This window comes from Haliaeetus leucocephalus, unplaced genomic scaffold, assembly GCF_000737465.1.
Source record: "Haliaeetus leucocephalus isolate CR32 unplaced genomic scaffold, Haliaeetus_leucocephalus-4.0 Scaffold819, whole genome shotgun sequence".
NCBI lineage: Eukaryota > Metazoa > Chordata > Aves > Accipitriformes > Accipitridae > Haliaeetus > Haliaeetus leucocephalus.
The window spans coordinates 2323705-2340291 of NW_010973255.1; the positions used below are offsets into that span (position 1 = coordinate 2323705).

The window sequence follows — 16587 nt, forward strand, 5'->3', positions numbered from 1 at the left end:
CCCGATGGCTGCTGTCTCGCTCCTGATGACTGTTGTCTCACTGTGTCTTGGGCTCTGTCTGATTGCTGTCTACATCTTCCTGTTGTATCCTGTCTTAAACTGGAAGCTGCCAGGGGCAAAGTTACCTTCTCTTTTCTTCAATGTTCCTACCGTACCTCGCACATGGTCCATTATCGTGGAAATAAACATACTGAAATCCCTATTTCTAATACTTCAGAAGAGCTTCTTCAACAATATTTTGGGTGGTAATGCTGTAAATAATTTTACATAGTTTCCTGCTTTGTTACATTGTGAAGATGCTTTGTTATCCTTGTTTCTTCTTGCAAGGTCTTAGGAGAAATGCTCCTGTTCTTTGGTGCATCCAAGTCTATAAGGTTCTTCCTGGAAGACCTTCTGGATACAAGCACCATCAAAATAATTGTACCAGCTGAGTCATATTAATTGTGCTTATTTTCTCTTAATCTAAACCAAATGCAACTGCTAGGTAATTCAGTTTGGCTTAACTCTCGTTTGTAGTTAATATGTCTCAGCTGACACATAGTAACTTGCTTATGTGTCTGAACTTTCTGTAGCTCCCTAATACAGCCTTTAAACGATTTGTGTGGATCTCACAAAGTGCAAGGAGAATGGAGATGATGTCAAATAATCAGATTTTCTCAGAAAGCAACAGTGTGATGATGTTTGTAGTAAGTAGGAAGCAGCACTTCACAAATTTGTTGTTGAACATCTCTTCAGTTAAGAGCGAAATAGGGAATTGGGAGGGAAGGGAGGTGGAATGAGGAAACAGAAATAACAATAATTATTATTTATTATGAATATGATGATATATTAGCAATTTAGTGCACTGGAGGGGTTCTTTTCAGGTGTGATTTTTGTCTTGCGTCTCTATCTGGAGTCTTGTGGGTTGCACCTAAGTGCATTACCAGTACATTTAAAGCACTTTTCCTCCTGCTTAGATGAAGATTGAAGCTGTACTCTGAAGTACCACATAGTACGTGCCATTGCAGGGGTAAGCAAGATCTTCCAGCAGTTTTCTGTCTTCTGGATGCGTTGTCTGTGCCTGGCATAAACTGCCTTTCCAGTAAAGATGTGTTGTGGAGGTACAATCCTAGAAACACAGTGAATCACAGCAACTTAACCCCAGTCTTGGGTTCCTGCAACCACAGAAGAGACGTCTTGGTCTTGTATTGGTTAATTGCTGAGTCTGTAGGGCTTTCTCCAGTTCTTCCACTTTGATGATTTCTGATGGGATATACTTTCATGTGGTGGTTGTGTTCTAGCCTGTTTATTTCCTGATGGATACCTTTGGACAGCTTTAGAGACAGCTACTCAGCATGCTTAACTATTTTGCTCCTATTTTTGGGCCATAGTATTGCTTTATGCTATATCACATGATATTATATTTGGGTCCTATATTGCTGCCTGCAGATGTGCAGGGACATTGGGTGCTCAGTTAAAGTTCATATCTTTTCTCCACTGCTGCTTTCCCTTCTTTCACTTTTAATGAAGTGACACAGTAGGAACATATTCGTTGCACATGCAACACATTATGAAATGTGCTGAAAACTCGACTGATGTCCAGTTTGAACAGCTGTTCAACCTTCTGACCTGACTTAGAGTTCTGTGGAGTTTCAGCCTTGGCTACCTTGAATTCAACATTTCAGCATTCTTTTATCCTAATATTTGTGGTCAGCTCACTTTCTTATGCTAAGAATTGGGGCTTAAACTCTGGAGTGGCAGACATTTAAAAAAATATAACAACAATGTACACAAACATTTTGAGAGCGAGTCCTCTGAAGTAGTTTGATTTTCTTGTCTGGAGTAGCTTGGATTTTTTTCTTCCTCATTGATCTCAAGAAACCACAGACTGATGGTCAAAAGTCATGAGAAGTGGGTTTCTTGTGCCAACCTTCTTATGAATTTGGGTGCATTTTATATTATTGCTCAATTGTAAGTAGGTTATAAAACTGAAATTTAAGGACTGTAATAGAATTTGAAAAATAAATACTTTAAAATCAGGACATAATTAACTTTAGACGTGCTGTTGTGGCTTGATTCCACTTTATTTTTGTCATCCTATAGGTTTCAACAAAAGGAAAGAGTAATGAAAAAGAAGAATTAATATTGTGAAAAAATACAACTTAAAAATTTTTATTTTTGTCTAAATAGTCATTTAGTTGTTAAACTGTTTATCTAATTTGTGGTTTTAGATAAAAACAATTACTTTTTTTTTTTACAGTAAAGAAAGCAAGACTTTTCCTTCAAAGCTTTACATTTTTTAACGAAGATTGTTCTATTTTCTGTTTTAAAATATCTGGGGAGAACAAATTTTATTTATTTTTTTTTTTAAATGAAGACGTTGTTTTCTCTGAGATTCTCTGTGGAAGAGAAGTACAAAGTAGAACTAATGATAGCTTGAAGATGAGAAATCTTCTGTGGTCATGATTATGGCGTTAACTTCTTAGCCTAATAAAACTCACATTAGTTGGTGGGATTTAAGATTGTCATATTGCCATGTTACAGTCTTTTAAGCATGAAGTTTATCTTGTTCACATTTAGACTTTCTTCAAGGTGTTTCTTATTACTGAAAAAATGAGGGTGGAATGGACGGTAGCAGCTATTGCCCTGAAAGATGAAGTGCTTACTGGTATTGAGTAGGATTTTTGCATTCAGATGTTCACTTCAGAGCTCTGTGTGCTCACTGAGGTGTTTCTGGTCATGCCCGCATGTCTAAAAAGCACCATCACCTGTCATGAGGTAGTAATTCAGTTGTGTTCTGCCAGTGATGTGCCTAGAGGAGTTGTATCCAAATTTTTTAATGATCTTTCAATCTTTCTAATCTTTTCCATGACTTTAACAAGACAGGAGTATTACAACCTTGTTGTGCTTGACAATGCTTGCAAAACAGGTGTGCTAATTTATAATATCTGGTCAGAAGGCATGAGAAGCTATCTAGCTGCCAACAGAAACAGGATACGTCGTGGCACTTACTTGAGTAAAGCCCGAGAGGCCAGCTAGGAAGACAAATACACCATTCCTTCCCATGTTTGAAAAAGTGCATGTTGAAAGTTGTGTCATCAAGTGAGCTGATTTAAAACTGAGACAATTTAAATTATGGTTGTTTCAAATCCTTATGTTAGCCTCAGACTCTTAACTGGTATAAATTATAACTCTGCTGCAATGGGAAATAGCAAGAGTGGGGTTGCTGTTCTTCAAGTGTTTACTTCTCATTAATTATTTGTACTACCATGGGGGGTTTTGTTGCCAAATTTTTTGGTGCCAAAATGGCACATGGCATGAGAGGGAAAACTGAAGCAGCAATTTAAAATAATTTATTTAAAGAGGATCATAAAAGTAAGAGTAACTATTGAGGCTGCAATTACTGTGAGCTATACATTGCTGTTAAATATTTGATAATACTAATTTTATTTTGTTTTTATTAATATTTTTTATCACTGTGAAGTCTGAAAGTTATTTTGTCTATTTGCTTTTCTTTAGTAAAACTTGAAAGATATTTGTATAAGAATTGGGTTAAAAAATGGAGGTACTCTATACTGGGATATACTCATCTAAATATAAAAGGACATAAACAGCTTGGGACTGGTTTAGAAGAAAAACAGAGGAGAGAGAATATCTCTCCTTAGAAGAAAAAGGAGACAGGCAGACACAGACTTCACTTTTTTATAAAGTGTTGGGAGAGCCATAACATGGCAGAATTTAAAGGAAAATCTTTGGTGAGATACAGCTTATGACATCAAAACCCCCCAGATCTTCTGAGAAAACCTGGAAATTGTTCCTGTGAAAGAACAAGTTCAGTTTTTAGTTTTATGTGAATAGTTTCACTATATTACCTTCTCCTTTAGAAAAGCGCTCACTGCTTTTCTTTCACATTTTACTACAGTGAGGGCAACCCCACAGAAAATGAGTGAGGAAAAGTGTTCATTTCTGTAAGATTCAAGATACAAGTGTCAGATGTAGTCAGATCTGCATTTGCAGGAGTAGCAAATAGTCACGTTTAATGATTTATTTCTGTGTACAGATGTTCTGGCAAAGGCTATAGTGTTTAAGAAGCAAGAATCATAGTAAATCCTGAATGCCTGGAGGTGATGATGGCTGCAGAGATGTATTGCAGCAATCTTTTGCAACCAGTAATAGTTTTTTTTCTGAGTTTTATTTCAGCTCTTAGGGCCAACCAGCTTGTTATGCTAACCACCTTGGACAAGACCTCCCTTTTCACACTGGTGGGAAGCTATCTTCTAGCAGTTATTTCTTACTATGCTCTTTTTGTGTTGTGAAGCAGGCTTTCTTCTTTTGCTCATTGCAAACATAAGTCTAAGTAAAGATGGCTGGTAGCAATTTGAACAGACAATGAGAATTAACGTGATTAAAAGAAAACCAATTCTACTGCTGAAATAATCTAGAAGCAGGGAAGGCGCTGATGATCAAACTGGATTCCCAGGGCAAAGTATTTCTAAGAGCACCTTCTCATCATATCTTTGAGCTTTTATCCTAGAGGTGATTTGTTTGCCTCTCAGCAGTCCATATCTGGTCTAACTCAGATGTACTGAGAACAGCACTGGGCTCCCAGTGGCCTGCCCAGCTTGCCAGCCTGCCTGTCCTGGACCTTGGAGAAACTCCACATTATACACTAGCATGTGGACCTGGGTGTTGAACTGAGGAATGGGTGCTGGTTAAATTTCTCTGGAGAAGCTCTGATGTGAGCAGTCCAGTTTTCTCCATTCTGTTGTTCCTGGGGAAATGCCTTTCACACACGGGGAAAAGAAGACCACATGCAAATCTCTGTGGCTGACCAGACTACATTGTAGTGTGGGAGCGGTTCCACCCTCCTCTGGTGCAACCTGCCAGGGCAGTTTGCCATCGCTATACCTCGCCCCACTGAGATTGCTCTATTGCAGAGGTGACATCTGAGTACAGTGCGTGTACTTTGTGCACTGTGAAGGGTGGAAGGAAGATAAACTCTTCGATGCTCCTGATCTTTTAATGAAGAATCAAACAGGACTCTCAAGACTTCTGTTTCTTGTTAATTTTGTGAACGTGGAGTGGCAGTCTTTGGTGGAAGAAGCAGCAAGTGTCCCAGCTACTTCTTTCTTCATCCTCACAATCATCAGCATAATGATCTTGCTTTACTTTTCAAAATCTGTTCTCTTGATATTTCTCTGGAAGTGTGAACGCTGGCCTTTTGTATAGTGCTGTTGATGTAAAGAACGTTGCCTGAGTGGAAGAAAGGAGAAGAGGATTCACATCTAACCTTCAGAGAGTGCAAATAGTAGCAATTTTTCGTGGCCTTTTGTTCTCAAATGCAGGAGCCAAATGTGTGCTCCTGTTATCCTGATGTATTACATTGCAGTTGTGGCAGTTGTAATGGGACTGAATTTCCTTGTTACATCTCTCGTCAGGGTGGCAGCTTGGGAAATATTGCTCAGGTAACTTTGTTTTTTTTGACATAGGAGAAAACTCCTTCCACAGTGCTCTGGAGAGCAACTGTAAACGTAGGAAGGACTTGTCGGTTCCTGCTCTAGCCTTGGCTTTGCTGCCTTAAATCAAATTATCACTGTCCATGGGATGCCTCTGGCAATGTGTGGGTGGGGGCTGAGCCCCTCCGGGCAGCCTGGCAGCACTGTGGGGCTGCAGGGAGGCCATTCTCTGCCTGGGGGACTCCTGCTTCCAAGGTGGGTTTTCATCCCAATGGCCACTGGAGGGGAAATACTAAAACTTCTCCAAAAGGAAAATGCCACTGTGCTGTGCTGGGCAAATGGCCCCTAAAGTCAGTTTGTTCTTGAAATGGTGTGGAGCAGAGCTGGAAGCCGGGGTGTGCCAGGCAGCCTCCCCATGTCAGCTCTATCTGGCAGAAATTTTTTTTATTAGTCTTATTTTAGGAAATGTGGTTAATTTTGATGACAATACCTTTTCTTTTTCTTTTTTTCCTCTGAACTCATCCAGCAAATTCACAAAATGTTTTGCAGTGGCTTATTGCTGTGATTAATTTTTTCAATTTTTACTTTCCCTTGGATGCATAAAACCTTCTGCACTGCCTTGACAGCAAATGTTTGTCAGAACTGCCTTCCAGTGAGGATGTCTCAGGTTCCTGTCACTGCGATGATCCACGTTTATGGTTATTGCAGCAGTTTTGTGCCTTTGTGCTGAGGGGAAACATCCTCCTCGTTCTCTCTTTAGGTGCTGGGTGTTGCAGTGTTCCCTCAACACTGTGTTTGCTGAAAGGCTGATCTAAAAAAATAGAGGAGGGAATGATGCTCCCTTCCCCCTCATCTGTATCTTTTTGCAAGGGACTTACTTCAAGAGAAACCCCTTAGATTGTTGTCTCAGGAAGGGCTACAGGCTTTCGGGCTTTTTTTCCTGCCTCCTCTCTGTGTTTCATCTTCTGGACTAGCAAAGAACTGTGCATCTTTGGAAGAGAGCAGAACACCAGGGAAGTGCTTCTTTAGACCTGGAGCGTTTCCTTACCCTTAACAGCACTAACTCTTCATCCATTTCTGCAGCCAGCTTAACTTTGCCTGCTTTTATTGCCTGCCACAGCAAAAGAGCCAGCTAGGAGGCAGCAGTAATTGAAGTATTGCACTTAATGTTTCTGCAAACTCTTTCTTGGCCTTCAAACATAACAGCATTAGGAATCAGATCAATGCTATAAGGAATCTGCATGCAAACTCACATTTGGGGCAGACACACTTCACTAAGCATGCCATTTTGATTTCTTGTTTTTGTCTGTGAGGCCCCAGACGCAGCTGGAGCATCTCTCTTCTGTTGAACCTCTTCTTTCTTTCCAGCCCCTCTCCTCCCAAAGGCGGTGAGCGTGGGCTCCTGCAACTGCTTGCTCAGAGCTGTCAACGCCTGTAACCTGCTGCTCTTGGGCTTCCTGGCTGGACTGACAGGACCTGGCCGTGATCCAAGCAGGGCGATGTCTCCAGTCCCTTTCTGTCTCCAGGATGGGAGCAATGAACCTTGTTCCAGTTTTTCCTGGCCCTCTCACAAATGGAGTCAGAAGTTGTCTTTTTTAATTGCTTGCAGGTGAGGGGATTGAATAATTTCAAATGCAATTGAAAATAAGTTTATAACCAAGGGTATTATAATGTGACAAATGCTGTTTCCTGCTGCTAGGCCTGTGATAAGAACACTTTTGGCTTTTCAAAGGGTAATTTTTATTTAACAAGCTTAAATTTATCCATCGTGGCCAAAGCTGAAGGTATATGCTGACAATTATGAGTTATGATTATACTTCAATGGACTGGTTGTTTCCAATGCTAATGGTGAATCTGTAGTTTCATCTGCAGTTGGAAACACAGTCACGGGGACCAAGGTGGGTGGGACACGACTTAACCAGGGTGGGATGGTCCATGAACTTTCATGAAAAGTGCCTTTATATCTGTTTGTCATTGCCCCGTGGCAAAGCACCAGCTTAATATCCAACTTTCCTGGTGACCCAGTAAATGAGAGAAAATCTGCAGATCAAGAAACTCCTTGTACAAGTAAGATAGTCAATGTAGATAGCTGATTAACCAGTTAAGTAACTGTCTAGATCTGATTAATTATTAGTTAATGGTAAGGTTCTGGCAGATTAAATGGATCTCTAGTAACCCAAAGGACAATTATGAGCTTACAATCACTGTGATTATTTTTCCCCTGCATTGTTCCAAGAACCCCAGTTAGAGGTAATGTAATAATTTAGGACTATTATGTAAGGCTGTCCCCTTGCCACAGGACAGTGCTTCAAGCGCTGCTATAATTTGAGGCAATGCTATTCCTAATGCCTGGTAAGTGAGGTATGTGATTAAGTAATCATTGATTTTTTGGGGGGAAATTTTTGTAGCACTGTCACTAGTTTCATATTGCCTGTCAATTCATTGCTCGTTGAAGTGCAGGTTGTTGCAGGCAGCCAAATAAACAGAAAGCAAGCAGAGAGGTTAAAGTTGGTGACCAGTGTGAGAAATGTAAACAGAAGGAAGGCAAAAAGCTTATTTTCCAGGTTGTCTTACACCCTGACTTTGTGCTTGGTAAAGTAGAATTTTATTTTTTTTTAATTTTTTTTCCAGTTGTCTGTGTCAGTGCCATCTGAACAGGAACTGAGCAACGCACATTTTGGGTGCTTCTGCAACACAAATAGTTTGAGTCATGTTACATATCTCAAATATTTTGCTCAGAAGCAGGAAGGCATATGCCCACTCTGGATGTCATCTGAGGGATGCCTGGAAGGCATGTCTGGCAGGCTTATACCAATATCATTGCAGATCAGCATCCTCACTGTAGCTTGTAACTGGTAGGAGCATCAGGCCTTGTGGATTTTGACTTCCACAAGAGGAATATTACTAATGAATTAAGATTGCTTTCTGCAATTAGAATCATTGGAACCTCAGAGGTTTTTTCCCCTTTTCCCCACACTTAACATTGCCTTTGATCTTTAACAGAGACATTTCTATTTATTTCAGAAGAGATGATGCAGTCAAATGGAAACGATTGCAAGATACTTCTGATAAGTCACTTGCTGTGTTTCCACATTTGTTGCATCAGCTATTGCTTATGTGCCTACTTGTTTGTTACTCTTCTTGAAAGAGCCGGAGTGATGTGGGGCTAATAAAGCTATGCAAACTGATATTTATAGTTTAGTTGTTGAATCGAAATAAAAAAACCTCAAAAACTTGAATTAGAAATCTTTTAGCTGAAACCACTTTTGACATATTTTATTCAATTCAGACTGAAATTAAATGAGTTGTTTCAGGCACCCCTAAGAAAAGCCAAAGAAATATAGGTATGGTTTACAAACTGATAATGTAAATCCATCCCCTTTGCTTTTAACCAGTATATCATTATGTTTTATCCTCCAGGAAGTGAGAGTTTCAAGTTTGTTTTCTCCTTTAAAAAGCCATTTGAAGTGGGAGAGGTTTCACTGTGCCTTGTTTTATTTCTCTCTTTGGTTTGTTCCACTTTGCCATTTCAGTGGATTGAACATCCATCGCAGCAGACTGCAATGGTGGTGCACATTTTCCACGTGGGTACCTTAATCTGTAGGCTGGAGGGTTTCCCTCTCCAGATCTTACCTCATTGCAAATGGAGAGGCTTAGGAAGAGGGCTGGAGTCCCACATCCTCACCTTGGTGCTTAGGACACACATTTGGGGGTGAGACCCCTCTTCAAATTCCATGTCCACCGAAATGAGGACAAGGATACACACATGACTGTCTCTAGTCTGTAATACAGTGCCCTGACTGGTATGAAATGAGGTGGTTTGGGCCAAGTCTTCTCCTGCCGCAGCTGTTCCAGTTAGGAATCGGGACACCCTCCTGGTGGTATGAACCCAAGTGTTTCCTACTAACCTCTCGCTGGCTTGCCAAGCTCCTGAGCTCAAGTGTAGTTTTTGTGAGATGAGAAGCTCTTCTGCCAGCAAAACCACCAGCCCTGGGCATGCTCCTGGTCTGCCATGATGTGACCATCTACCATCACACAGAGGGCACGCGAGGGGCACAGCTCAGCCAGGGATGCTAACTGCAGTATCTGGGATGGGAAAACTGGAGGGTGGAGGGGTTATAGATCCCAGTGACAGCCCCTGCAGATTCATGCTGGACCATCCAGTAAGGTGGGTATAGACTAGCTCTACTTGAGTGGCCATATTTATCCAGCTGCTTCTCTTAATTTGCCTGTCTGTTTAGAAAGGATAGATGGTTTTCCCAAAATGCACCTTCAGAAAATTGAAAGAAAACATTTATTTTACTGTAGTACAGTGATAAACAGGTTATGCCCTTCTGAAATGTTGGTTTTGCAACAGTTGAGTACACTTGAGCGGACATAAAAATCCTAATGCTATTTCACAGTGTAACTAATCTTAATCAGGTTGGGTTTACTTAGGAGAAATAAACTCAGGTTATGTGGATGAGAGTTATTTTTGCAGTGAATATGTGATTTTTTTTTTTTTAATATACCTTTCTTTACACAGGGAATAATAAATTATACTCTTAACTAGAATGAAACAGAAGTCAGTGCTGCTTTTGAATGTTGGACGCTGGCTCAAAAATTGCTTATCCAGTGTCTGGAAACTAAACAAAAGTTTGAGTTCAAGTCACTGAGAAGGTTCTGCTGAAATCCATTTCAACTCCTTTGGCACAAAGCATACAGGCGGAAACATTTCCTTGCCAGTTAACTAAGACTTCTCTTGCTCCTGGTACCATGGCTGATTCAAATCTGTACAGTTTGTATAATTACACCCCACCCTCCCCAAACCCAAAGCACACATGAAATGAAGAAATGACAGGCAAAAGGCCACATGTCACAATAATTATTGTAATTTGGTCTGTTATTCCCTTGCTTTCTGGCTCAGTATTTGAGGCTCGATGTTAATTTGCTTGTATAACTAAAGGTGTTTCCTCTGCTTGTTTATACTAACTATAATTTCTAAACATCCTTAAAATTATTTGCTACAACATCTCTCCTCATCATGATATTACTTCAATTTGAGCCGCTTATAGAAAGTGTTTCTTTCTATTTTTGAAGAGAAACAGTTGGGAGCCAGAAAAATATGTATTTGTTTGCCTTTCTATTTTTGGTTTGAAATTGCTGGAAGCCAGTAGGTGGGTTTTTATTTTCTGTTTTAAGAATTTATTTTCAAACTAAAATAAATATTATGTATAAGGATTGGCACATATCTTAAATTACTGGTTTTAGTAACAGGAAAAAGTTCTTGTTAGAAATTCTTCTGAAGTGTGGCTCTATTTCTGGAAATCCTTTCTTGCTCACTTCAACAATCTTGTATCCTCTCCCATTTCACTGAATGATTCTTTCATACGCAGAGGGGTGAGCTTTATAGGAACTTTGCTGGCACTAAAAAGTTGGTATGTTTTCTTTTATCTTGTACACTGCATTGAATCCTTCATCATCCAACCAAAGGAAAATCATGTAGGGAGTTGGCTATTTGTTGTGTATACCAAATGAAATCACCTGAACTGTGACCTAAATGGATAACTGCTAACTTTGTGTATCTTTGGAAAATAAACCCTAGCACCTGCTGTTGGACTGCACAGATTTTGCTCTCTGAAAGGAAAAACTGCAATTCATTATAGAATGGGTGGTCCAGTATGAAATCCCATCCTGCTTGGGAGAGTGGGCAGATTAGTGAACTAGAATTCCCAGAAAACACTGGGAGTAGCTCAGCCGAACTTAAATCAAAATCTTATAGATTTCTTTCGAACTAACAACCAAAACAAACAAAAACCGCTGCCCCCCCCAGTTTTACTTATTTATTCTCTTTTCATTTGCTAGCCCTGCCCCCCCCAACTCTAAACCAACCAACCAAAAAGCAACCCCCCCCCAACCACATCCATAAGTTTTATTCTGTTTATTTCATAGAAAAGCTTGGATAGCTTTGAAATAGTGTTCCTTAGCACTGGATGATTTATAAGTCAGTAAAATCAGGTTGCTTAACACAGCATTATTTTTGGAAAAGGTCTTTTTTTGAGGGGGTGGCTGGAGTGGGAAGGGTAAAGTTGGCAGGTCAAAGTGTATAAAACATATTTTTTTTTTTTTTTTTTACTCTACTATCAAGACCTGTTATATGAAAACATAATACAGAACTTAAGTAAACAAAACTTTCTCTTTTTACAGCCTTCCCACTAAGCTTTGAAACCATTCATGGAAGCTGACAGCAATGCTTTCGTAAGTATAACTGATGTTATGCCAGAGTTACTCGTCAGCTGAAGAGGTCGTATGTTGGGGTTGTGCCCTTGTAATCACAGAAGACTGTGGACAACATCAATATCTAAACAAAATGCTGCTTATGGGCCAGCTGAGTGGCGAGGTTGCCATAGGTTGCCCCAGTTCTGCTCCAAGGGTGAAATGAAGTCTATTATATGGGCCTGATGCCACTTCCAAGTCCTATGCCTCAAAGAATGAGAAAGCAGTAACTTAGGACACATGAGCTTAGCAAAGGATTTTCTTAGCCACCCATCTGTCTAACTCTTGATAAGCTTAAGGAAAAATACCTCTCTGTAGAAGATGAACTATTGATCATAGCTGTCTTTGGTGTTTTCTAAGGCTCTTGCATTGTGAGTTGAACTTCATGAGGCATGAAGTCTGATCTTCAGTATTAGCCCAATGCCCCTGCTTTTGCTTGTAGAACAATCTTTTTCTTTCCCTTGAAATAGGCTCACACACCTCTTTCGCCACAATTTTTTTCTCCTGGGGAGTTTGCAGGCTGCATGCCCCTCAGTCTCAAGGCAGAAGGATCCCCTGGGGCGATCCCCAACTGCCCTGGCAGCTCCCCAAGGGGATGCTGCCCACCTGAGTTTGTTCCTAGCAATGACTGCTCAAGGCCATGCATTTGGAAGGGAAGCTGGAAACATGTAGCCTCCATAATATATATTTGCAAATCCTTGCTGTCAGGCAAAGACAAGGTAAGGGGAGACACAAGGGTGTAGGCCTGAGGAAGCTCTAGCAGCTTCTAATGAGCATGATCAGCTGCCCTTGACCCAGGGTGCCTGGAGCATTTGATGCAGCTCCCTCTGGTTAGGGAAGGTCAAGCACCCTTTAACTGATGCTTGGAAGGGACCTAAGAGCCAGGCCCAGAGCACAGCCCACAGACGCAGCAGTTTGTGCAGCAGGGTGTGAAGGAGGAGTGAAGTAAGGGGGCTTTGGCTGAAATAGTGCTGCTGTAACAGTCTTAGGCATGGTGGTAACAGAGCAGTTTCCCCAGTAGATGTGGGAGCAGCTGTCCCTGCTAGGGCAGAGCCTTCGGCACAGGCTGAGCTTCAGATGGCGGATGCAGCCATCCAAGTCCCCGTTGCAGGAAGGTCCTGGGACCTCTCCCAGAGGCCAGGAGAGATGGCCCTCTGCGCTGCAGGAGGTGTGCCCTCTTGGAGGACCTGTGCTGCCAACTGGAGGAGATATGGGAGGAAGTAAGCAGGCTGCGCAGCATCAGGGAAGATGAAAGGGACATAGATAGGGTCTTCTCTGAGACACAACAGCTTGAAAAGCCTCAGTCCCCACCTGCAATGGAGAGGCAGGCACTGCTTACCCCCACTATCAAAGTGAGCAAAACCTCTGGAGAAGAGGAAGGATGGATGACTTCTAGTACCAAGAGGAAGGCTCCTGCCCAACCTAAGAACTTGCAGCTGCAAAATAGGTTGACTGTCCTCAAAACTGAAAAGGAGCCAGATGTGCCTGCTAGCAAAGGACCCAGTTCACCTAGCTGTAAACCATGTAAAGCTACCAGGAAGAAATGGTGAATCATTGCAATGGGTGAGTCCCTGCTCTGGGGGGACAGAGGCACCCATCTGTAGACCCAACCAACCATCTGCAGAGGTTTGCTGCCTAGCAGGGGCCAGTATCTAGGATGTTGTGGAGGGACTGCCAAAGCTTGTCCGGCCTTCTGACTTCTATCTCCTACTGTTACTCCACGTGAGCACAAATAATACTGCCAGGGGAAACCAGTATATGCTGGGGGCTGCCGAGCTGGAAAGCAGCTTTGAGGAAAAGGACCTGGGAGTCTTGGTGGATATCAAGTTGAACATGAGCCAGCAGCATGCCCTTGCTGCAAAGAAGGCAAATGGTATCCTTGGCTGCATTAGACAAAATATGGCCAGCAGGTCAAGGAAGGGGATCCTTCCCCTTTATTCAGTGCTGGTGAAGCCACACCTGGAGCATTGTGTCCAGTTCTGGGCTGCCCAGTACAAGAGAGACATGAACATACTGGAGAGAATCCAATGAAGGGCCACAAGGATGATTAAGGGACTGGAGCATCTAATATATGAGGAATGGCTGAGTGAGCTGGGACTGTTTTGCTTGGAGAACAGGCTCGCAGGGATCTTACTAATGCATGTAAATACCTGAAGGGAGGATGCAAAGATGATGGAGCCATGCTCTTTTCAGTGGTGCCCAGTGACAGGACCAGAGGCAATGGGCACAAACTGAAACACAGGACGAACACTCTGAACACTCAGAAACACTCTGAACATCAGGAAACACTTTTTTATTGTGAGGGTGACCAAGCACTGGCACAGGCTGCCCAGAGAGGCTGTGAAGTCTCCATCGTTGGAGATATTCAAGAGCTGTCTGGACATGGTGCTAGAAAACCAGCTGTAGGTGTCCTTCCTTGAGTTTGGGGGTTGAACTGGATGACTTCCAGAAGTCCCTTCCAAGCTCAACCATACTGTGATTCTCTGGAAAAATAGGATCTCTAAACTGACAGAGGTCTCTTGCTGAAGTTGTCACTTCTCTTGTACGTTTTTGCTCATTGGTGGAGCATGCCTGGCACAGAAGCGGCTGTGAACAGTGCTCAGTTGTACGGCTCCCTTTGCAAGTGGCTCCTGGGTTTATTTGCCACATGGAGGAGTAATGCATAGCAAGCTTGAAGCCTGCATTGTCCTGCAGGATCCCTATCCCATCCTGTTCAGACCTCAGGTCTCAGTAAACCGATGAGTAAACCAAAACCTACCCTGTGTTCTCAGCCTTGCACAAAAATGACAACCCTCCTAAAGTTGCAAATAACTGTAACATTTTGCATTTATTTCAGAGTTTACTGAGGATTATTGCTCTCAGATTTTCCCTGATAACAACAAGAGCTAGAAATAGATCTGATTTTTTTTGGTTTGTTTTTCAGTTGAACCTGTGGTAATGAAATAAATCATTCGCCATCAGGAAATAGAGCTTTATAGAGAAACATCCACCATTGTCAGAAACATAGTAAAATCATGACCATTCCAGACTGTTCTAGTGACCATGTCTGATAGTTACAGTACATTCCCACCTGAAACTGCTGTTACACCCCTGGTCAGTACCATTGGTTTTACTGGTAGTAACTCTGCCTTCTGCAGTTTTCGCTTCGTTCTGCACTGGTGTTAATGTCTCCTATTAGGAGTGAAACTTAATCAATTTTCACCCAGGCTCACTGAAATGAGATTGTTGACTCTCATAAGCCAGTTTTCAAAAGAGGAAACTTTAATTTATTTCTTGAGGAAAGGTTTGCCACTGGAGACTTGCGAATATGTTGTAATCTTGTGGAAAACTGAATCCAAATCCTGCTCGTGAGGCATTTTATGAATTTTTGTGGTAGATTCATTTAAATACAGGTTTTCTATTGGTTTTAGACTAAAACAGTTTTACTGAAAACTGTTTGTTTATTTCATAAAGTATCTGTCTGACTCCAAATACTGGTGCTTTGGAGAAAGAGGTTGCTTTTGTGTATTCATATATCAACAAAATTTGGGAAGACAATTTTGTGAATAACTCTAGATTTCATTGCTGCCGTCTGGGATTAGAGGTTTCTCCTGCACAGAGCAAACCAGATATTTTTTATAAGATGATGCTGGGCTTCTAAACAGCACTAAAAACATTTAAAAGTTGATGAATTCCAAGTTTAGGATTAATTTGTTAAAAATTTACTTCAGCTTTCAGGAATACTGGGAAAGAAAACCAGAAATGCATCTTAATTCATAAAATCTCACTCAGCAATGATTTTGTTACAGATTAATCACTGATTTTTTTTCCAGGCAAACTAAACGTAGTGCTGACTGGAGAAACAGTCCTTCCTTTCCCCATTAATTTCCAAACTCCTCTCACAAAATATGAAGAGATGGGGCTTTATCACCCCTGTCAACTTGCAGCAGGATACCATCATTGCTGCTGAATAATAAATGTACATTTGTAAATTCTTTTTGCTACCCCGAGCTCTTACTAGGTAATCAGTTTTTTCCTAAGTCTGTATATAAAGTGGGCTCTAATGGATGATTTACGTAATATGGATATTAACCCTTTCTTGACAGAAAAGCCATAGACCATGTTATTTTGCTTTAGATCTTCAGTAAGGTTAGTGGAAAGATCTACTCTTCCTCTGTTGTTTACAGAGAGCCACATCCTGTCTCAGTATTGCTTGTCTTGTTGTAGAACTTTATGTTGGTTAAAGATGAAATGACCCCACTGTAGTATCATGGCAAAGATGTGATGTTGCCCCACGACATAGTTTTTGTGCAAGGAGAGCTGATTGATACTTGTTTTTCTTAATACCACTTTGGGTAGCTCTAAAGGAAAGTAATTAGTGTGACTGAGTGACCCATTGATACACTGAGGCCATATATTATTTCCACATGTCCTAAATAGGGCATTACTTTCCTTGGAATGAAGACACGAAGGGTGGCCTGTATAGGATGGGGAAATAGTGGAGCCTCCAATAGAGCCAATGTGTTTTCTCATTGCTTTTCTTTGTCTGTTGTCATGGAGAATAGTCTGAGAGAGAGGCAGGCAGTGGTGGAATTAGAAAAAAAAAAAAGGGAAAAAAGAAAAAAAAGAATATGTGATGATTAAGCAGGAGTCTGGGATTATTCATTCCTGGTAAAGCCTCCCACAAGCGTATTGTTCAGGTCATCTCAAATCAGCACCAGATAAGCACACGACTGTGATATGCAGTTCTGCACTCTGATACATGCTGCAAAGATCACTGGTTAGAGAAAGTTCTAGCTCTCGTAAATAGTGGTGGCAGTGGTCTCTTCTCTTGCTGTTTCCAGATGGTGTAGCTTTACTCACCTTTAATTCGCCTGTGAGAAGAGCCATCAAATCCTTCAAGAATAATATGAAATGG

The 16587-nt window shown here is 41.3% G+C and overlaps 1 protein-coding gene across 5 annotated transcripts in view; it reads left to right on the forward strand.

The window, feature by feature from the left end:
* The window catches only part of IPCEF1 (interaction protein for cytohesin exchange factors 1), a 61812-nt gene that overhangs the window by 4041 nt on the left and 41184 nt on the right, over positions 1-16587 (forward strand). For 3 of the 5 annotated variants that reach the window (XM_010581873.1, XM_010581877.1, XM_010581881.1), the window contains exons 2-3: positions 6804-7044; positions 11622-11672. In XM_010581873.1, the coding sequence (XP_010580175.1) occupies positions 11649-11672 (24 nt within the window). In that variant the 5' untranslated portion in view covers positions 6804-7044; positions 11622-11648. Of the gene's footprint in view, positions 1-3002; positions 3082-6803; positions 7045-11621; positions 11673-16587 lie in introns of those variants that run through there. The other 2 variants (XM_010581874.1, XM_010581876.1) reach the window with 2 other exon arrangements.